At 43.4% G+C, this 23,377-nt stretch overlaps 2 protein-coding genes across 4 annotated transcripts in view; both read left to right on the forward strand.

The window, feature by feature from the left end:
• The window catches only part of ACE2 (angiotensin converting enzyme 2), a 123,828-nt gene extending 115,433 nt beyond the window's left edge, over positions 1-8,395 (forward strand). For both annotated transcript variants that reach the window (XM_068270785.1, XM_068270784.1), the window contains exons 17-19: positions 987-1,100; positions 5,146-5,340; positions 6,309-8,395. In XM_068270785.1, coding sequence (XP_068126886.1) covers positions 987-1,100; positions 5,146-5,340; positions 6,309-6,474 — 475 coding nt within the window. In that variant the 3' untranslated portion in view covers positions 6,475-8,395. The remainder of the gene's footprint in view (positions 1-986; positions 1,101-5,145; positions 5,341-6,308) is intronic.
• Positions 8,396-18,169: 9,774 nt separating this feature from the next.
• Positions 18,170-23,377, forward strand: part of LOC137547322 (pirin-like) — a 35,144-nt gene continuing 29,936 nt past the window's right edge. Inside the window, exon 1 of one of the 2 annotated variants that reach the window (XM_068270790.1) lies at positions 18,170-18,376. The gene's annotated coding sequence lies outside the window, so the exon portion shown is untranslated. Of the gene's footprint in view, positions 18,377-20,172; positions 20,242-23,377 lie in introns of those variants that run through there. The other variant, XM_068270791.1, reaches the window with a different exon arrangement.

Consider the following 23,377-nt stretch of genomic DNA (forward strand, 5'->3'; position numbering starts at 1 on the left):
CTCCTGGAGCCACTCCCCCCTTATAAAAGGCAGGCATCGCCGGCCATTTTACTCACTTGTGTGCCTGCAGTAAATAATAAAGGGACAGCTGCTGCTGCAGACTCTCATAGGGAAAGATTAGTTAGGCTTTTGTAGACTTGTTAGCTTGCTCCTGGCTGATTCTTATTGCTATAATAGCACCCCACAACAGCTCTATTGAGAGCTAATCTTTTTCTTGTGATCTATTTTTTTTCTGTGTGTCCCACTGACACTTGTGTTGCATAGACAGCCTTGCTAATTCCTACTGTGTGTGTGCCACTACCAGGCCCAGCACATTCAGTGACTACCTGTGTGTGTCACAGGTGCACATTGTAATACCCACTGCATATACCTACCTGTTGTTCACTGTGCACCCACCCACCTAGGTGGGTCTTCCTACAATCTTCCGTTTCCTGCCGCCGGTAACCTGCAAATTATTAGTCTAACTAGACGAATAGAACTGCGGCTGCGTGGCCATGGCCGCATGTGTGCCCGCTCCTGCGAGCATCATCGGGAGCTTACTACACAGGCCCAGTACTAGAAAACTTCGTACTGCGTCTGCGCAGTAAGGTCCCGATGACGCGATCTTTGAGCGGTCGCGATTCGCATTTTTTAACATTTCAATTGTGATCTCTGCGTACCCCATGTTTGCATTTACTGTGAATCGCCGGCAATCGTGGCAGTGAGATCACTGCCATACACTTTGAAGTACACTAGCACTTTTGAAAAAGCTAGCGCTTGCCGGCGATCGGCAGTAAACACCCGCAAATCGCCCCAGTGTGAATGGGCCTTAAAAGAAGATCAGCAGGACTGCCAGACAATTTGCCTTGTTTAAAAGGAAATAAATATGTCAGCCTTCATATCCCTTTTACTTCAGTTGTCCTTTAATAGATCAGAATGTTAACTGATGTTTTCTCTATACTTTTGGTTAGCCCTTCTAATACTTTACTCCTCTGTTTGTGTTGCAGAGACAATGACGTACACATTTTCAATGAGACCAGCAGAATCTCATTCTTTTTCTATGTCACCATGCCAAACTCTCTCGACATCGTACAAAAATCAGAAGTTGAAGCTGCTGTTCGGTAAGCCAGTTTTATTTATTTATTTTTCTACTTTGTTGATTGCTTCCAAACTGCTAAGGCCAGGGTCACACACACTTACGTGAAGTGCATGCGTTTTAGAAAACGCATGTAAAAACGCACATAATACGTTTGGGCCGCACAAAAAACGCATTGGTATGTGTTTTTTAATGCATTTTAAGATGTGTTTTTAAAACGCTCAACAAGTTTATTCTTTCTGCATACTGTATGCAGAACGCATGCATTCTGCATGCAATGCTTTCCTATGGTGAAAAAAAAAAACGTTTCCGATACGTTTTTGTCCCTAATAAGGTAAAAACTAATTTGAAAATTATTTATGTGTTGAATATGAATATGAATGAACAAAACGCAAAACCGCAAAAATCCGTAAAAAACGCCCGTGGTTGGTTTTCCGCATGGACAAGTGTGACCTTAGCCTCAGGCAGGGAACATACTTGACTGTTTTTGTGCGCGTTTTCTGCACAGAAAAACTGAGAACTGATGTTAATCAATGGGATAGATCACACTTTATGGCCTCGATTCATAAAAGCATGTGCAATAAAAAAAAATCTGGTCGGGAGAATACCACATTCGGTATTTTAGACTTCTGTGTGCTAATTCATAAAAAATTGTTTTTGTTTTTTAAACTCTTTTTATTGTTTTCAAACAAAGAGATGAACAAAACTCATCCATTGACAGTAATATGCAATCAAGTCATACAATCAGATGGCACATACATTAAGTTGAGAGAAGCAACAGAAAATTTAAAACAGTAGAATGCAGAGGTGAATACATATAATGGTATCACATGAATAGTGACAGAGTGTACAGTAGCAACCTGGTAGATATATTTAAAGATAGATTTTAGATACTATCCAGAACATGTGGGGTAACAGCCATATTCTCAACAGTTGAGTCAGAAGAATCTAACCATACATTCCATACTTTATCAAATTTGAGTAAAGAGCCCCTTGCTATCCAGGTAAGTTTATATAGAAGGAGAGATCCATTAATGAGATTTTTCCATAAAGTGATAGAGGGCTCGGTTGAGAGCTTCCATTCCATAGCGATGGTTTTTTTTAGCATAAAGGAGCAAAAGTCTAACTAGAGTTCGTTTGTGTTTGCTTAGAGAACATTCTTGTAACATTCCTAATAGGATTGACTTATATGAAGGTATAAGTTGGATATCTAGAGTGTTTGACAGAAAATGAGTTAATTTATTCCAGAAGGAAATTGCCTGGACTATGCCCACATCTCCAGCAGACATCGCTAACTCCACTTCAGAATTTAGCTAGTTTAACCGGGGTAATATATATTTGATGAAACCAACGAAGTTGAATTAGCTTATCTCGCGAACATATCACAGTTTTCATACAAGTCTCCTCAAAATCAGAACACTCTTCTTGTGAAATTTCCTCCCCCCATTCCTGCCACATTGCCCTGGATCTGCTCAGCCGGTATGAATATTTGAATACCGAAAGGTTGGAATAAAATTTAGAGATACGTTTATCATCATCTTTAGCTAGAAGCCAACTTTCCACAATTCCGGGGGATAGACTAACATTAGATGCTCTAAACTGGGTCATAGCAGCACGTCTAATCTGAAAGTATTTACATTTGGCAAATCTAGGTAGTTGGAATTCAGCAACAAGAAGAGACCAAGTTAAATATACCATTCTGATATAACTGATGAATATACTTAACCCCCCTCTGGATCCAGAACTCGGCATTGTCAATAGATAAGAATTCAGGTAAATTCGGGTTGCACCATGTAGGAGAACTGGGGGGGGGCACACATTAGGCTTATCGCCCACTATTTTCTGAAATACATTAAGAGAGTATGCTAAAATTTCAGATCTTTGAGGAGGAACCAATTCTTTTTTTATAGATAACATTGCAAAGTGCTTCATAAGAGGAGGCAATGTCAGCTTCAGCATCAAGCAAGGCATTATCTCTAATATGATGAACCCATCTCCTAACATATGTGAGTTGAGACGCTAAATAATAAAGTTGAAAATGGGGCAGGGCTAATCCTCCAAGCTTAACAGGCATACGTAACACGTCCAGGGATAGTCTAGGAATCCTACCGGCCCAGAGAAAACTTTATATAGGGGAGTTTATTGTATGGAATTGTGAGGCATTGATCCAGCATGGAGACATTAAAACGATATACAATATTTTAGGAGCAATTATCATTTTTATTAAATTTACTCTGCCGAGCAGATCCAATGGCAACGAGTCCCAGCATTTCAGTCTTTCTTCTATATTAGTCAACACAGGTGTTAGATTATTGGAGATAAAGGTAGTGTTATGTCTAGAGATAACTATCCCAAGATATTTAAATTTAGAGACTTCTTTTAAAGGCACATTTGATGGTATAATTTCCTGGGGAAATGAGTCCACCTGGAGCATAACGGATTTAGTCCAGTTAACCCTCAACCCGGATACCCCTCCCAAATAATTCATAAACCTCCAGCACTCTCCGCAAAGAAGACGACGGATTGACAAGATATAACAGTACATCATCTGCATAAAATGAAACTTTCTCATGTACTTTATTAATAATCCAAACACCAATATTTGGGTCTTCTCCGATAAAAGCAGCTAAAGGCTCCATTGCAAGAGCAAATAAGAGGGGTGAGAGGGGGCATCCCTGACGAGTGCCCCTGCTAATTGCAAAGGGGTTAAATAATTGGCCATTAACTCTAATGCACGCACTGGGTTTTGTGTAAAGAAGTTGAACCCATTTTTTAAAGATGGGACCGAACATTCATAAACATTTTTACAGCTGCAATAGAAATGCGGGGATTTACCAAACTAAACTGTCGGTAATAAATGAGAAGAGTAGCTGGCTGAGTTGTTCCATTCCTGTTCTCTGTACAGAGACAGCATTACAATAAAAGAGGCATCCCCAACTTCCCTTTAGATGTGCATGTTTTGTTATACTGCCTCTGCTTGCCCTAAATCTGCTCTGAATCTGTCTGGTCCTTCTAAACAATCTATTTAATTGCCACAGCTAAAGGTGGCCACTAACAATCCAATTTGTAGCGAAAAATCTTTCGAGCGATCAGAAATTCTGATCGGACGAAAAATCATTCACTACACCATCAACTAACCAATCATTGCTTCCTATCTATCACGACCACCAAGAAAATCCAAATTTTGGTTCGACGAAAATTGAATCAGACGATTGTTTTTATAATCGTTTATTATCGATTGTGCCCTTCAACTGAGATTATTTACAACCAATCCGATCAGAATTTCTGATCGCTCAAACGATTTTTCGCTAGAAATTAGACCGTTAATGGCCAGCTTTAGAAGAACTTCAAGAAACTTTTTCACATGCAGGCTTTCTGATGTGAAATACCATCTGAAAACAGCTACCCAAGAGGTTAAAAAACACAGCCTGGGGTATTCTGGGAAGCCTTTTTTGTTCCGATCACTCTGCTGTTTGCTTTTACACAGTCCCGAGCTCTTATCACTCCTTTATCACCTCTTCAAAGCAGGCGGTATTCTCCGTGTCACTATCGCCTGCTCTAATCTTTATGAATTGACATTTACTGACATGTGTTCAGGTATTTACCGCACAAGGCAGTAATTTACCTCACTGCTCGGGAATGTCAGCTTTTCATGTGGTAACTGCTTTTATGAATTGACATTTTGCTAAGTGTTCGGTAAAGTCAGCTGTTTTCAGCATTACCGCATGCGGAAATGCCTTATGAATCGAGGCCTATGTGTTTTTCACGTGCAGAAAAAAACTGACATTCTGCATTATGATTCTGCATGCTTTGTGCCACCTCTCCAATTCCTTGAATGCTGCTTTGGAATAGTATCTGCTTTGAAGTATTTTTTTCAATAAATGGTATTTTTTAATTGAATGTTCCAGGCCTGCTGTTCTCTAACATTGATACTTAATAAATCCGACAACCTAAGGCAGCAGATAGAAGCCATCAACTTTGTAAAGTTAGTTGTTCTCTTTGTCCGTTTTTCCCCATTATACAAACCAGAAAAAGTCTGTATTATGATTTTACTCCCTTTCAATTTGCAGGTTGTCAAGAGGTCGAATCAACAGTGCGTTCTTTCTGGATGAATTTTCTCTGGAGTTCCTGGGGATCCAACCGACATTGTCGCCCCCTAAAGACCACGGATTCTCCATCTGGCTAGTGGTGTTTGGTGTTTTGGCTGGAGTGATTGTCATTGCTATGGTCATTCTTCTGTACATGGGTTATAAAGACAAGAAGAAGTAAGTCCTCAGTTACATATTCTTTTTCAAAAAAAGAGTACCTCCGGTATAAAAAGACAGAGTCTGTCATGTCAGGCTCTATCTTAATTCTGCAGGAATGGGGGAGACACCATACATTTTTTTAAATATCTTTCCAATTCAAGAACTGCAATAAATTTTTCTGACTGATTGTAACATTTCAAAAAATCTGACCAATGTACCACACACCTATATTCAATGTTTCCCCAATTCTGAAAGAAATGATAGAAAACTCAAAAAAAAATTGCTTGGGTCTGTATATCAAGTAATGGACCATCTACCACACACCATTAAATTTTCATAAACGTTGATGAGAAAAATCCAACACTCCCCATCTTCTTTTATGGAATAGAAATGGGAAATTCGATCAGTTTTCTCAAACAAATGAAAAAAAAAAAGCTTACGATTTTTCAGGACAACCGATCGTTTTTATCGAATTGCTGTAAAATTGGATCATTTTATTGTATGGTGTGTGGCCACATTTACTCTTGTAATCTTGTAAAGTTAGCAAATAAGTGGTATCATTCTATTTCTAAATAGAGATGTGGGGAACGGTTCCCGAACCGTTCGCCGGCGAACATCTCTGAATCCCTGGGGGTTTTACTACTTCCGGGTCGCTCTGACCCGGAGTAGTACGCCTGCGCTGCCCCGCGGAGCACAGTCCTGTTGCTGGGCACTTTCTACGCATGTGCGTGACATCATGAACGACATCACGCTCATGCGCAGAGAGTGCCCGGCAACAGGAGCGTGATCTAGGACGTGCTCTGTCGGGCAGTGCAGGCGTACTACTCCGGGTCAGAGCGACCCGGAAGTAGAAAAACCTCCAGAGATGTTCGTTGGGCGAACAGTTCGCCACATCTCTATTTCTAAATGGACAAATACGAGCTTAGTTTTGTGATGTACTTGAAGTATTACCATTCTCTCACCACTGGCATCATCTGTTTTTGAAGGAAACGCAAAGCTGCCAGAGAACAACCCGAGAGCCCAGATCCAACCAATACTACTGCAAAACTGGTAGAAGACGAGGAGACCAGAATGCCAATCAACACCTACGAGACTGTTGAAAATCTGAACAGAGCTTTTCAAGATGAGGATGAACCACAAACAGCCTTTTAAACCATAAAGTACTGTGGATCAGGCCATGAAAACCAGCCAGGACTGTTCGGGAAGTTCTAAAGTCCATCAGTTACCATCCTTGTGGGATCCCTAAATTGGCCATTTGCTAGATCAACAACAACTTGAATGTTTTTAGAAGGACCAAATAGAGATGACCGTATTTGCTTGCAGAGATTGACATTGTGTCGCCTTACATCATTCCTTCAATTGAACTGACATTCCATTTTCACTAAAGGAAAAACGACAATTCTCTCTAGATCGACTATAAACATTACTTCTTACCTGTATTCAGATGGTGATGAGTCAGGTCCTATCAATGTCCAATGTGTTCCTTAGAAGAAGCTAAATGGGAGGGTCTGCTTGCTGTAATTACTTGATCATTCCCAGTAAAAATAAAAGAGAACAGAGACATCCTCACCATCCTGTCCTATGTACAATATCCTTTGCCAAAGTAATCAGTGTTGACATCTGGGAAAGACACAGAACCAATTGTACAATCAGGGAGATAAATAAAAATCTACAAATAAGGAATTTCTGTGTACAGTTAAATAGGAACTGTAACCAAAGATTGAACTTCATCCCAATCAATAGCCGATACCCTCTTTCCCTGAGAGATCTTTACCTCTTCTCAACTAGATCATTGGGGACATCTGTATGGCTGATATCGTGGTGAAATCCCCTCCCACAGTGTGATGTCAAGGCCATGGCCCTGACTGTTTGCTGTCTGTGAACCTCGTTGAATTGTGGGAAATGACAGCTGTTTTCAACTGCCAAGCAAGAAGTTTCTCCCTCTGTGCATAGAACTCTTAGTAACGAACAATCCATACAGATCACCTGGCAGAACTAAAGATGTCACCACCCGTGACAAATTTCAGAATGTAAATCAGGGAAAGGGAACATTTTTCAATGGGCAAAACACTGAATTGGTAATTTATAAATGAATATTGTTAAAAAAAAGTAATTTTATTCATTACATTGTTTTCACTACAGTTCCTGTTTGTGCTCTAGCCATGAAAATAAAAGAAAAATTATTTTTTGGGGGGGAATTTCTACAGAATCACAGAAGGCTGTATTTTGCATTGCAGTGCTAATCTTTCTAAAGAACATTAAATCTGTAAATGGCTTGTTTAATCGAATTTATTATATCATTGTTTATAAAAAAATGTAGAGTTTTCTTTAACAAGACCCTGAATACAGTTTACAGTAATAAAAACCTTCTGACTTTCTGGACTGTGCAAACTGTATCTTTGTCCCAAAAAATAAAAAAAAATGCTCTTTATTTCTAATGTTGGCCATCAGGGATGCAGCGCTTGACAGAAGAGCTGCGTGTTTTTCTAGCAAGCACAGTGCTTAGCAGAAGAGCTGTGTGTTTCCCTAGCAAGCACAGTGCTTGACAGAAGAGCTGTGCGTTTTTTTTAGCAAGCACGGTGCTTGACTGAAGAGCTGTGTGTTTTTCTAGCAAGCACAGTGCTTAACAGAAGAGCTGTGTGTTTCCCTAGCAAGCACGGTGCTTGACTGAAGAGCTGTGTGTTTTTCTAGCAAGCACGGTGCTTGACTGAAGAGCTGTGTGTTTTTCTAGCAAGCACAGTGCTTAACAGAAGAGCTGTGTGTTTCCCTAGCAAGCACAGTGCTTAACAGAAGACCAATTTGCAAAGTGAACACAGCTCCACTCCACCCCTTCCACTGCAGTGCTCGACCCAGGTTAGCAAGACCAAAGGATGCAGTACAGAAGGGAAGGTCCGCACTTGTCAGATTGAAGTAACCTTTATTAAGGACATATCCAGATTAAAACTCGGCAGGCATCATAGCTGACATGTTTCGGACTCAAACGTCCTTAATCATAGCTCTGTAAATGGCTTGTTTAATCGAATGTATTATATCATTGTTTATAAAAAAATGTAGAGTTTTCCTTAACAAGACCCTGAATACAGTTTACAGTAATAAAAACCTTCTGACTTTCTGGACTGTGCAAAGTGTATCTTTGTCCCAAAAAATAAAAAAAATGCTCTTTATTTCTAATGTTGGCCATCAGGGATGCAGCGCTTGACAGAAGAGCTGCGTGTTTTATAGCAAGCAGAGTGCTTAGCAGAAGAGCTGTGTGTTTCCCTAGCAAGCACAGTGCTTGACAGAAGAGCTGTGCGTTTTTTTAGCAAGCACAGTGCTTGACTGAAGAGCTCTGTATTTTTCTAGCAAGCACAGTGCTTAACAGAAGAGCTGTGTGTTTCCCTAGCAAGCACGGTGCTTGACAGAAGAGCTGTGTGTTTTTCTAGCAAGCACAGTGCTTAACAGAAGAGCTGTGTGTTTCCCTAGCAAGCACAGTGCTTGACTGAAGAGCTGTGTGTTTCCCTAGCAAGCACAGTGCTTGACAGAAGAGCAGTGTGTTTTTCTAGCAAGCACAGTGCTTAACAGAAGAGCTGTGTGTTTCCCTAGCAAGCACAGTGCTTAACAGAAGAGCTGTGTGTTTCCCTAGCAAGCACAGTGCTTGACTGAAGAGCTGTGTGTTTTCTAACAAGCACAGACAGTGCTTGGCTGAAGAGCTGTGTGTTTTTCTAGCAAGCACAGTGCTTAACAGAAGAGCTGTGTGTTTCCCTAGCAAGCACAGTGCTTAACAGAAGAGCTGTGTGTTTTTCTAGCAAGCACAGTGCTTAACAGAAGAGCTGTGTGTTTCCCTAGCAAGCACAGTGCTTGACAGAAGAGCTGTGTGTTTTTCTAGCAAGCACAGTGCTTAACAGAAGAGCTGTGTGTTTCCCTAGCAAGCACAGTGCTTAACAGAAGAGCTGTGTGTTTCCCTAGCAAGCACAGTGCTTGACTGAAGAGCTGTGTGTTTTTCTAGCAAGCACGGTGCTTGACTGAAGAGCTGTGTGTTTTTCTAGCAAGCACAGTGCTTAACAGAAGAGCTGTGTGTTTCCCTAGCAAGCACAGTGCTTAACAGAAGAGCTGTGTGTTTCCCTAGCAAGCACAGTGCTTGACTGAAGAGCTGTGTGTTTTTCTAGCAAGCACAGTGCTTAACAGCAGAGTTGTGTGTTTCCCTAGCAAGCACAGTGCTTAACAGAAGAGCTGTGTGTTTCCCTAGCAAGCACAGTGCTTGACTGAAGAGCTGTGTGTTTTTCTAGCAAGCACAGTGCTTGACTGAAGAGCTGTGTGTTTTTCTAGCAAGCACAGTGCTTAACAGAAGAGTTGTGTGTTTCCCTAGCAAGCACAGTGCTTAACAGAAGAGCTGTGTGTTTTTCTAGCAAGCACAGTGCTTGACTGAAGAGCTGTGTGTTTTTCTAGCAAGCACGGTGCTTGACTGAAGAGCTGTGTGTTTTTCTAGCAAGCACAGTGCTTAACAGAAGAGCTGTGTGTTTCCCTAGCAAGCACAGTGCTTAACAGAAGAGCTGTGTGTTTCCCTAGCAAGCACAGTGCTTGACTGAAGAGCTGTGTGTTTTTCTAGCAAGCACGGTGCTTGAGTGAAGAGCTGTGTGTTTTCTAGCAAACAAGTAGCTTGACTGAAGAGCTTTGTGTTTTCTAACAAGCACAGACAGTGCTTGGCTGAAGAGCTGTGAGTTCTCTAGCAAGCACACTGCTTGATAGAAGAGCTGTGTGTTTTTCTAGCAAGCACGGTGCTTGACTGAAGAGCTGTTTAATTTTCTAGCAAGCACGGTGCCTGGCTGAAGAACTGTGTGTTTTTAGCAAGCACAATGCTTGGCTGAAGAGTTGCATGTTTTCTAGCAAGCACAGTGCTTTGCTGAAGAGCTGTGTGTGTTCTAGCAAGCACGGTGTTTGACTGAAAACCTGCATGCATTTTACCAAGCACAGTGCTTGACCGAAGAGCTGTGTGTTTTCTAGCAAGCATGGTGCTTGAAAATTGGAATTCCAGGCAAGTCCTTTTTGGGACTATGGGTATCATTGTCCTTTTTTCACTTGATGCCATTTCCATTTAAAGAGAGCCTGGCTGAGATGGGCTTATATAATAATAATAATAAAAAAACTATGCTACCTGATCTGGGGGGCTGGGTGGATCAGGTAGCCGCAATCCATGCGACTCTCCGTCACTCCTGAGGCCCACACTTCCCCATTTTGACCTCTGGGTCACAATGCTGGAAGGAGAGAGATCTCTCTCAGCATGCAGGGAGGCGGGGGAGCGGCATGGGGCGTGGCCAGGGAGAGAGAGCTGCCAATGGCATCTCTGGAAAGCCTGCAGGAGTGCCCCTAGTGGGTGTTTTGAGCAGGGAATCCCTCTCCTCCCATTTCCCTCCGAGATAGCAACAAGTATTGTTGCTAATATCAGGGTGTTATAGCACGGCGTTGGGGGGGGAGGGGCAGAGAGCAGCGGTGGGAGAACACAGAGCCATGTCATGAGGCAGGGAACGTGCCTCTGTGTCCCATCTGCTTCCCCCTTTCCCCGCACTGCCTCGGGTTCTCTTTAATACCATCTCCAAAAAGGCATCTGCTTGACTCGAAGGATCTGGCAATGAACTGGTAAACAACACGTTTGAGGCAGGACTTGTCTCTTGAAGGGATGGAGTTAATGTAAAGCTGGGATAAGGTAGGTCCCTTATTAAAAGTGCACTTTGGGATCATTACAGGTACCTGTGACTGTGGGCAGAAAAAAGTAACTCCATTTCACTATCTGTCTATCTATCCAGTGGCGTAGGTACAGAGCTATGGACTCCAATGCAAGTTTTACATTACCCCCCCCCCTTCCCCCCCCCCCCCCCCCCCCAAGCACTCTGTACATAACAACTGATATGTCTCACCAAAACCTGCCAATGACAACCAAAACAGTGTCAAGGGAATGGGGAACAGTGGGTTAATGATCACTACTATTCAAAGCATCTGTAGTAGTGATTATTACCAGTACAGGACCAATAAAGAGCAAATACTGTGGTTGAGGGAGGGCCCCCTCTGGCCAAAGGGCCCCTTTGTGGTTGCAACTAGTGTTGGGCGAACAGTGTTCGCCACTGTTCGGGTTCTGCAGAACATCACCCTGTTCGGGTGATGTTCGGGTTCGGCCGAACACCTGATGGTGTTCGGCCAAACTGTTCGGCCATATGGCCGAACTAAGAGCGCATGGCCGAACGTTACCCGAACGTTCGGCTAGCGCTGTGATTGGCCGAACGGGTCATGTGTAGTGTTGGGCGAACATCTAGATGTTCGGGTTCGGGCCGAACATGGCCGAACTCCGAACATAATGGAAGTCAATGGGGACCCGAACTTTCGTGCTTTGTAAAGCCTCCTTATATGCTACATACCCCAAATTTACAGGGTATGTGCACCTTGGGAGTGGGTACAAGAGGGAAAAAAAATTAGCAAAAAGAGCTTATAGTTTTTGAGAAAATCAATTTTAAAGTTTCAAAGGGAAAACTGTCTTTTAAATGCGGGAAATGTCTGTTTTCTTTGCACAGGTAACATGCTTTTTGTTGGCATGCAGTCATAAATGTAATACATATAAGAGGTTCCAGGAAAAGGGACCGGTAACGCTAACCCAGCAGCAGCACACGTGATGGAACAGGAGGAGGGTGGCGCAGGAGGAGAAGGCCACGCTTTGAGACACAACAACCCAGGCCTTGCATGAGGACAAGAAGCGTGCGGATAGCAATTTGCATTTTGTCGCCATGCAGTCATAAATGTAATACAGATGAGAGGTTCAATAAACAGGGACCGGAAACGCTAACCCATCACAGATGTTCATTGTTCATGTTACTTGGTTGGGGTCCGGGAGTGTTGCGTAGTCGTTTCCAATCCAGGATTGATTCATTTTAATTTGAGTCAGACGGTCTGCATTTTCTGTGGAGAGGCGGATACGCCGCCGATCTGTGACGATGCCTCCGGCAGCACTGAAACAGCGTTCCGACATAACGCTGGCTGCCGGGCAAGCCAGCACCTCTATTGCGTACATTGCCAGTTTGTGCCAGGTGTCTAGCTTCGATACCCAATAGTTGAAGGGTGCAGATGGATTGTTCAACACAGCTACGCCATCTGACATGTAGTCCTTGACCATTTTCTCCAGGCGATCGGTGTTGGAGGTGGATCTGCACGCTTGCTGTTCTGTGTGCTGCTGCATGGGTGTCAGAAAATTTTCCCACTCCAAGGACACCGCCGATACCATTCCCTTTTGGGCACTAGCTGCGGCTTGTGTTGTTTGCTGCCCTCCTGGTCGTCCTGGGTTTGCGGAAGTCAGTCTGTCGGCGTACAACTGGCTAGAGGAGGGGGAGGATGTCAATCTCCTCTCTAAAGTCTCAACAAGGGCCTGCTGGTATTCTTCCATTTTGACCTGTCTGGCTCTTTCTTCAAGCAGTTTTGGAACATTGTGTTTGTACCGTGGATCCAGAAGGGTATAAACCCAGTAATTGGTGTTGTCCAGAATGCGCACAATGCGTGGGTCGCGTTCAATGCAGTCCTAGGCCGAAGAGGTCATAGCCTAGGGTCACAAAAACCTGTTTATTTGGGCTATTTCAATGGTAGTGATGGTGGCGTACATAAATCTCAGCAATGGCCGTTAGCAAAGTCTGAATCTCACGAAATGTCTCATGCAGGTAGAAGACATATTGTTAGACTTGGATTCCAAAGATGGGGTCCCTACATCTCTGCAAACCAGAGTTACAGGGGTCCAAAATTGGTAAAATCCCCCATAGGATTTCATTGCCTCCCTATTTCACTTTCCAAAATCTCACATCTTTTCAAAGGGCAATGGCTCAGCAGTACCAAATTTTCTAGCATTGTAGGGACCCTTAGGGGGAACATGACTGGTGAGTTTCGGGCCCCTAGGCCGAAGAGGTCATAGCCTAGGGTCACAAAAACCTGTTTATTTGGGCTATTTCAATGGTAGTGATGGTGGCGTACATAAATCGCAGCCATGGCCGTTAGCAACGTCTGAATCTCACGAAATGTCTCATGCAGGTAGAAGACATATTGTTAGACTTGGATTCCAAAGATGGGGTCCCTACATCTCTGCAAACCAGAGTTACAGGGGTCCAAAATTGGTAAAATCCCCCATAGGATTTCATTGCCTCCCTATTTCACTTTCCAAAATCTCACATCTTTTCAAAGGGCAATGGCTCAGCAGTACCAAATTTTCTAGCATTGTAGGGACCCTTAGGGGGAACATGACTGGTGAGTTTCGGGCCCCTAGGCCGAAGAGGTCATAGCCTAGGGTCACAAAAACCTGTTTATTTGGGCTATTTCAATGGTAGTGATGGTGGCGTACATAAATCTCAGCCATGGCCGTTAGCAACGTCTGAATCTCACGAAATGTCTCATGCAGGTAGAAGACATATTGTTAGACTTGGATTCCAAAGATGGGGTCCCTACATCTCTGCAAACCAGAGTTACAGGGGTCCAAAATTGGTAAAATCCCCCATAGGATTTCATTGCCTCCCTATTTCACTTTCCAAAATCTCACATCTTTTCAAAGGGCAATGGCTCAGCAGTACCAAATTTTCTAGCATTGTAGGGACCCTTAGGGGGAACATGACTGGTGAGTTTCGGGCCCCTAGGCCGAAGAGGTCATAGCCTAGGGTCACAAAAACCTGTTTATTTGGGCTATTTCAATGGTAGTGATGGTGGCGTACATAAATCTCAGCCATGGCCGTTAGCAACGTCTGAATCTCACGAAATGTCTCATGCAGGTAGAAGACATATTGTTAGACTTGGATTCCAAAGATGGGGTCCCTACATCTCTGCAAACCAGAGTTACAGGGGTCCAAAATTGGTAAAATCCCCCATAGGATTTCATTGGGCCTCCTATTTACCGTTCCAAAATCTCACACCATTTCAAAGGGCAATGGCTCAGCAGTGGCAAAACTCACCAGTCATGATCCCCCTAAGGGTCCCTACAATGCTAGAAAATTTGGTACTGCTGAGCCATTGCCCTTTGAAAAGATGTGAGATTTTGGAAAGTGAAATAGGGAGGCAATAAAATCCTATGGGGGATTTTACCAATTTTGGACCCCTGTAACTCTGGTTTGCAGAGATGTAGGGACCCTATCTTTGGAATCCAAGTCTAACAATATGTCTTCTACCTGCATGAGACATTTCGTGAGATTCAGACTTTGCTAACGGCCATTGCTGCGATTTATGTACGTCACCATCACTACCATTGAAATAGCCCAAATAAACAGGTTTTTGTGACCCTAGGCAATGACCTCTTTGGCCTAGGGGCCCGAAACTCACCAGTCATGTTCCCCCTAAGGGTCCCTACAATGCTAGAAAATTTGGTACTGCTGAGCCATTGCCCTTTGAAAAGATGTGAGATTTTGGAAAGTGAAATAGGGAGGCAATAAAATCCTATGGGGGATTTTACCAATTTTGGACCCCTGTAACTCTGGTTTGCAGAGATGTAGGGACCCCATCTTTGGAACCCAAGTCTAACAATATGTCTTCTACCTGCATGAGACATTTCGTGAGATTCAGACTTTGCTAACGGCCATTGCTGCGATTTATGTACGTCACCATCACTACCATTGAAATAGCCCAAATAAACAGGTTTTTGTGACCCTAGGCAATGACCTCTTTGGCCTAGGGGCCCGAAACTCACCAGTCATGTTCCCCCTAAGGGTCCCTACAATGCTAGAAAATTTGGTACTGCTGAGCCATTGCCCTTTGAAAAGATGTGAGATTTTGGAAAGTGAAATAGGGAGGCAATGAAATCCTATGGGGGATTTTACCAATTTTGGACCCCTGTAACTCTGGTTTGCAGAGATGTAGGGACCCCATCTTTGGAATCCAAGTCTAACAATATGTCTTCTACCTGCATGAGACATTTCGTGAGATTCAGACTTTGCTAACGGCCATTGCTGAGATTTATGTACGCCACCATCACTACCATTGAAATAGCCCAAATAAACAGGTTTTTGTGACCCTAGGCTATGACCTCTTCGGCCTAGGGGCCCGAAACTCACCAGTCATGTTCCCCCTAAGGGTCCCTACAATGCTAGAAAATTTGGTACTGCTGAGCCATTGCCCTTTGAAAAGATGTGAGATTTTGGAAAGTGAAATAGGGAGGCAATGAAATCCTATGGGGGATTTTACCAATTTTGGACCCCTGTAACTCTGGTTTGCAGAGATGTAGGGACCCCATCTTTGGAATCCAAGTCTAACAATATGTCTTCTACCTGCATGAGACATTTCGTGAGATTCAGACTTTGCTAACGGCCATTGCTGCGATTTATGTATGTCACCATCACTACCATTGAAATAGCCCAAATAAACAGGTTTTTGTGACCCTAGGCTATGACCTCTTTGGCCTAGGGGCCGGAAACTCACCAGTCATGTTCCCCCTAAGGGTCCCTACAATGCTAGAAAATTTGGTACTGCTGAGTAATTGCCCTTTGAAAAGATGTGAGATTTTGGAACTGTAAATAGGAGGCCCAATGAAAGCCTATGGGGGATTTTACCAATTTTGGACCCCTGTAACTCTGGTTTGCAGAGATGTAGGGACCCCATCTTTGGAATCCAAGTCTAACAATATGTCTTCTACCTGCATGAGACATTTCGTGAGATTCAGACGTTGCTAACGGCCATTGCTGCGATTTATGTACGTCAGACTCGCCACCATTGAAATTGCCCAAATAAACAGGTTTTGTGACCCTAGGCTATGACCTCTTCGGCCTAGGACTGCATTGAACGCGACCCACGCATTGTGCGCATTCTGGACAACACCAATTACTGGGTTTATACCCTTCTGGATCCACGGTACAAACACAATGTTCCAAAACTGCTTGAAGAAAGAGCCAGACAGGTCAAAATGGAAGAATACCAGCAGGCCCTTGTTGAGACTTTAGAGAGGAGATTGACATCCTCCCCCTCCTCTAGCCAGTTGTACGCCGACAGACTGACTTCCGCAAACCCAGGACGACCAGGAGGGCAGCAAACAACACAAGCCGCAGCTAGTGCCCAAAAGGGAATGGTATCGGCAGTGTCCTTGGAGTGGGAAAATTTTCTGACACCCATGCAGCAGCACACAGAACAGCAAGCGTGCAGATCCACCTCCAACACCGATCGCCTGGAGAAGATGGTCAAGGACTACATGTCAGATGGCGTAGCTGTGTTGAACAATCCATCTGCACCCTTCAACTATTGGGTATCGAAGCTAGACACCTGGCACAAACTGGCAATGTACGCAATAGAGGTGCTGGCTTGCCCGGCAGCCAGCGTTATGTCGGAACGCTGTTTCAGTGCTGCCGGAGGCATCGTCACAGATCGGCGGCGTATCCGCCTCTCCACAGAAAATGCAGACCGTCTGACTCAAATTAAAATGAATCAATCCTGGATTGGAAACGACTACGCAACACTCCCGGACCCCAACCAAGTAACATGAACAATGAACATCTGTGATGGGTTAGCGTTTCCGGTCCCTGTTTATTGAACCTCTCATCTGTATTACATTTATGACTGCATGGCGACAAAATGCAAATTGCTATCCGCACGCTTCTTGTCCTCATGCAAGGCCTGGGTTGTTGTGTCTCAAAGCGTGGCCTTCTCCTCCTGCGCCATCCTCCTCTTGTTCCATCATGTGTGCTGCTGCTGGGTTAGCGTTACCGGTCCCTTTTCCTGGAACCTCTTATATGTATTACATTTATGACTGCATGCCAACAAAAAGCATGTTACCTGTGCAAAGAAAACAGACATTTCCCGCATTTAAAAGACAGTTTTCCCTTTGAAACTTTAAAATCGATTTTCTCAAAAACTATAAGCTCTTTTTGCTAATTTTTTTTTCCTCTTGTACCCACTCCCAAGGTGCACATACCCTGCAAATTTGGGGTATGTAGCATGTAAGGAGGCTTTACAAAGCACGAAAGTTCGGGTCCCCATTGACTTCCATTATGTTCGGAGTTCGGGTCGAACACCCGAACATCGCGGCCATGTTCGGCCTGTTCGGCCCGAACCCGAACATCTAGATGTTCGCCCAACACTAGTTGCAACCTCTGCACCCTTATTTTATCTATCCAGTGGCGTAGCTAAGGAGCTATGGGCCCTGATGCAACTTTTACATTGCCCCCCCCCCCCCCCCCCCCAGCACTCTATACATGACAATTGATATGACGCACCAAAACCTGCCAATGGCAACTACAGTGTCAGAGGTACAAGAAGGGGATGGGGGACAGTTTGTTAATGATGACCACTATTCAAAGTATCTATAGAAGTGATTATTACCAGCACAGGACCAATAGAGAGCTAATACTGTAGTTGAGGGAGGGCCCTTCAAGGCCCCTCTGGCCCAAGAGCCCCGATGCAGTCGCAACCTCTGCAACCCCTATTGCTACGCCCCAGTATCTATCCATCTATCTATCTATCTATCTATCTATCTATCTATCTATCTATCTATCTAATCTCTATATCTATCTTCTATCTCTATACTATCTATCTCTTCACTAAACTCACACGTGTCACTGATTCATGGATGCACATTTTATCTTTTTTATCTTCTCAGATGTCACATATCTGATTATTCCAGTGCTCGCTGTAAAGGAAGGAGGGGGGAGTTGCTATTCCCAGGCTGTTGCAGAACATCACTAGCATGACATAGGTTGGCTCTGAGCAGCAGAAATGTCTTTCTTCAGAGGGGTGTATCTTGGCATCTCACCCTTGGACACTGGAAGACCTCATCCTAACCCTGTTTCCTTTATTTGTTACATTGTAACACCAGCCAAGTAACAATCACTGCTGATTGGCTTCTCCCCCTGGCAGTCTAGGAGGAGGCAGAGCTTCCTGTAGATACACTGGGTGGAAGGAGGGAGCAAATGCTGGGGGAAGGATATCTTATCAATGCTTGATGTATTGTAGTGTAAACCTATGGGAGACACAGCCAGTGTAACAAGGGGGTGTGTAAGAGGCAGAATACTGTCTGTGATTTCCTTGGAGTAATATAGAGCAAGAATTACCAGCATATCCAGCCCAGCTGTCCTAAGACCGTCTGTAGGTGAGTCTGCTGCTGTGAGCCTAGAATCCTGTCTGCATGCAGATTACTGCTGGCTAGGCTTGCAATGCTGCTTCAGTTAGTAAGGGTCGCTGTAAAGTTACCATAGCTCCCAACTGTACCTTTATAGTCCTTCTTTGGGAACCCGATCCCTTTGTCCCTCTTTCTTCCTTATTTATCCCTCTTTCAGGACTGTTGTACAGATCTATGTAAATGTATACACTTTTCCTCTCTGCCCTAAAAGAATAGCAACAGCATAATAACCTTTAAGGGACACCGAAGTGAAAAAAAATATTATGATATAATGAATTGGTTGTGTAGTACAGATAATTACTAGAACATTAGAAGCAAAGAAAATATTCTCATATTTTTATTTTCAAATTATATATTGTTTTTTATAACATTGCATCATTCTCTAATACTTGCAGTTTACACACTACTCAGCATTCTAAATGATTTTACAGAGCAGGCTGTGAACTTTTGACCTGTCCTCTGCAGAAGAGAAAACAATACAGCGACTGACAGTTGAGATGGCTCAATGGCTCTTTTGCATAGATAACAACTGGAGTTTCTTAACTCTTCCTGTACTGGAAACAATATTAGATTTATGTCTCTGCTCCTAATATTTTATTTCTTAGCTGTACTGCACATACAAATCATATCATAATTTTTTTTCGCTTCAGTGTCTCTTTAAAGAAAACCATTTCTTTGTTACAGCTGATACTCTTGCAATAAATCTGCAGTGTGTCTACTTCATGCTTTCATGGAATCAGAGAATACAGAATTTTTAAAATGAAAATCAGATGGCCGTGGTAATTACAGGCCACTCAAAAGACTCGGATACTATCGAGTATTTTCGAGTCTTCTGCTTGTCCTAAAATTTCTGTGGTTTTTCCTATTTTCATGGCAAATCACAGCATTCTCTGACGGTCCAATACTTCCGAGCATTTCCGATTCTCCATTTGTCTTTTTAGAGCGGAAAATCAGAAATACTCGGTAGTATGGGAAAACAATGGAAATTTTAGACCAGTTGGAAGAGTTAAAAATACTTGTTATAGTATTCGAGTCTTTTGATTGGCCTATAATTACCACGGCAATCCAATTTCCATTCTACTTTTTTTTTTTTTTAAAACTTTACTAAACTTACCAGGTGTCCCGACTTGACAGGTGTCCGGCTTCCGTTTGTAGCCCCGCCTCCTAAAGGAAGAGTTCAAAGATGCTTCTCTCGGACCAATCAGAGAAGCGCCAGTGACCCCTTCTGCTAGGGGGCGGGGCTACAGACAGAAGCTGGACATCGGGACACCCAGTAAGTATAAATAACTTTATTTAAAACTCCAAACGCCCCCCCCCCCCCCATCACTGCAAAATCGATTTTCAAAGCATATTTGCACCGCTTCTATACACAGCATTGAGCACGCTCAAAATGATGTATGCCCTGCGAATGTGATTAACCCTAATTACCATTGCACTAGTGGGTTCCCCACCATTTAGATACATTGGCAAAGCGTTGTTTGGAATAGCCGGTGATTGCTGGCAATCCAAAAAATGCTGCTGCCAAAATCGCTCTAATGGGTCCCAGCCCAAAGAGTAAAAAACAATTGGGAAACTGAAAAACACTCCCAGCTGCAGATTTGCATTGCCTGTCAGACGGGCAGGGAATGTGGAGAGCAGTAATTATCCTAATAATCAGCCCTGCTGTAAAGTCATTTGGTGAATAGTGAAAGGTATGACTGATCTCTTCCCAAAAATGCTGACTTTACAAATGCTGAATCATTGTGAACTGGTGTAACCAGTCAGTATATAAGCTTGTAGCACACACTGCAGTGTCATTTCAGCCCAGGCTTCCTCTGAGCAGCACATGGTAGCAGGTAAATTATTATTATTATTATTATTATTATTTAGTATTTATATAGCACCAACATCTTCCACAGTGCTGTACAGAGTTTATTGTCACTAACTGTCCCTCAGAGGGGCTTACAATATAGTCCCTACCATAGTCACATGTCCATGTATGTATTGAGTGCACGTATCATAGTCTAGGGTCAATTTAGGGGGGAGTTAATTACCTTTTCTGTATGTTTTTGGGGATGTGGGAGGAAACTGTAGTGCCCGGAGGAAACCCACACAGATATGGGGAGACCATACAAACTCTGTGCAGGTAGTGCCCCAGCTGGGATTCAAATCAGATACCCAGCACTGCAAGGGGAGAGCACTAACTACTATGCCAGTATATGTGTCTGTGTGTAAAAAGGATTTAGGCCAGGTGTACAGCTATCAATTTCTGCAGGTGATCCAATCACTTTCATCGATTCTGCAGGAAATCTGTCGTTCGCAACAGATCCAATCGGCTTACTTTCAGCATTTTATCCTATGATAGAGTGATATATCGAACAATCTTCCTAGAAGTCGGAGGAAAGGTGGAAGATCGACAGCCACATTGTGTGTCTCTGCATCGGTATAATGCTAATTAGTGATGAGCAAAAATTTGCGTAAATGTAATATTGCATCATAATTCGCAATTGCGATGTGAAATCGTAATGGGAAGTTTCTGGAAAGATCGTAATTCATTTCATATATAAATGAAATCAGGAATTGTTATTTTGCGTAATTTTAGCTGGGTAGGTTAATGGTACATGCTAGGCTGGCTTCAGCATGTAGCATTGTAGTGTGTTGTGATGGTGGTATAATGGTTAGGATAGCAGCCTACAGAGCACTAGACCTGGGTTCAATTCCCAGCCAATGTATGTAAGCTGGCTTTTGAAATCCTACATTTCACTAAGCAAGCTCATTTTTCTCTTGTATATATCACAATGGTACATGCTAGGCTGGCTTCAGCATGTAGCATTGTAGTGTGTTCTGTTGGTGGTATAATGGTTAGGATAGCAGCCTACAGAGAGGTAGACCTGGGTTCTATTCCTGGCCAATGTGAGTTGGCTTTTGACATACAAATCCTTAAGCAATTTTCTCTTGGATATATCATAATGGTACATGCTAGGCTGGCTTCAGCATGTAGCATTGTAGTGTGTGGTGTTGGTGGTATAATGGTTAGGATAGCAGCCTACAGAGCGGTAGGCTTGGGTTCTATTCCTGGCCAATGTGAGTTAGCTTTTGACATACTACAAATCCTTAAGCACATTTCTCTTGGATATATCATAATGGTACATGCTAGGCTGGCTTCAGCATGTAGTATTGCAGTGTGTTGTGTTGGTGGTATAATGGTTAGGATAGCTGCCTACCGTGCACTAGACCTGGGTTCAATTTCCAGCCAAGGTATGTAAGCTGGCTTTTGAAATACTACAATTCCCTGGAAGACAAGACCCTCCTCCCTCCGGGAGAAAGGGAGAGAGAGAGGGAGGGAGAGAGGAATATAAGGAACAACAATCAGCTAGGAACAAGCCTACAAGAGCCTAACTAAACGCTCCCTAGCAGAGTCTGTCAGCAGCTGTCCCTTAACTAATTACTGTAGGCAGACGAGTGAGTAAAACGACTGCAGAACCTTGCCTTTTATAAGGAGGGGTGGGGCTCCAAGAGTGAGTGCAGTCTGATTGGTGACAATGTGCCTGCTGACTGTGATGTAGAGGGTCAAAGTTCTGCTCAATGGAGCATTATGGGGCGAATCGAACTTCCGCAAAAGTTCACCTTCACCGGCGAACGCGAACCACCTAAAGTTCGCCTGGAACCGTTCGCGGGCGAACCATTCGGGACATCTCTACAAATTTATGAGCAATGATTTTTTGTCAGCTGTGGATATTCTTGTGTCTGTGTTTACATAGTTGTATTTTCTAAAATCTTAAAACTAGAAAGTTTGTACAAATGGCAATTATATACTGTAAAACGCATCTCCAGATGAACCTGTTTTTCTTCATTGGATAAGGAGCAATATTTCATCATCTGCCAGTTTTAATTGCTTTGTCTTTTTCCCTGTCGGAGAGATTTGATTAAAGCGGATCTGAACTCAGAACTTCCTCTCTGCATTAAAAGATACACAACAGCATCATAACCTTTACAGAAAAGCGTTTCTTTGTTACAGTTAATAAAAATCCTGCAAAAAAATCTGCAGTGTGCCTATTTTCTACTTTCATAGAAGCAGACATAGGGTTAACATTCTGTGTTTACAAATTAGCTTCTCTGCCAGGCAGCCAGCTGAAACAGCTGAAGAGATCAAATTACAGTAGTGATTAGTCACAGATGAGAGGGGATTTGACAGGCTAAACTCTCTAAATACATACAGGGTGCATTTCTCTGTTCTCTGTTTTCCTTCTGTCCTGTGCAAGAGTTCAGGTCCACTTTAAATATGTTCCCTCTGTGCATCAGAATGTGAAGGAATTGTTTCAACTGAGCACAAAAAGAAATAAAAACACTGTGTGTCATTCTGGCCCCTTTTACGCTTCCCTTGGAAGTGTGTGTTGTGTTACCCTGTTCAATCTTACCTGAATGACGTCTTCATCGGGTCCGTACGCGTCGCCTCCCACCATGCGTTCCAAGAGCCGCATTCGCCGGTCACGTGACACAAACACTTCCTCCTTCAACCCGGAAGGAGGAAGTGTTTGTAGTTACGTGACCGGCGAATGCGGCTCTTGGAACGCATGGTGGGAGGCGACGCGTACGGACCCGATGAAGATGTCATTCAGGTAAGATTGACCCCCGCCCCCGCACAGCATTCCTGGGAGATATCCGAATAGCAACTATCCGGATTTCTACCAGGTAGAAGTTGAGCATGCTTGAACAGCACTACAAGTGAGCGGGGCCTCTCAAACCTATGGCATTGCGAATTGATGCACGGAAGTATCCAATCCGCCGCAATCCTAACGCAAAGCCTTCAGAGCTGAAATACAATCTATGCTGTGCTCACGTGTTTCCAAAGCAAGCTAGATATGACAGTGCAGTTTCTAGGAGAAAAAAATAGAGTAAGGGAGGAAATGACATCAGGATTGGCTTCAGTCAGAGGCAGAAAAGATGGAAAATGCCTGGAACAGTTTTCTCTTTATATACTGTTAAAATTCA

This window comes from Hyperolius riggenbachi, chromosome 2, assembly GCF_040937935.1.
Source record: "Hyperolius riggenbachi isolate aHypRig1 chromosome 2, aHypRig1.pri, whole genome shotgun sequence".
In the NCBI taxonomy this organism is placed as follows: domain Eukaryota; kingdom Metazoa; phylum Chordata; class Amphibia; order Anura; family Hyperoliidae; genus Hyperolius; species Hyperolius riggenbachi.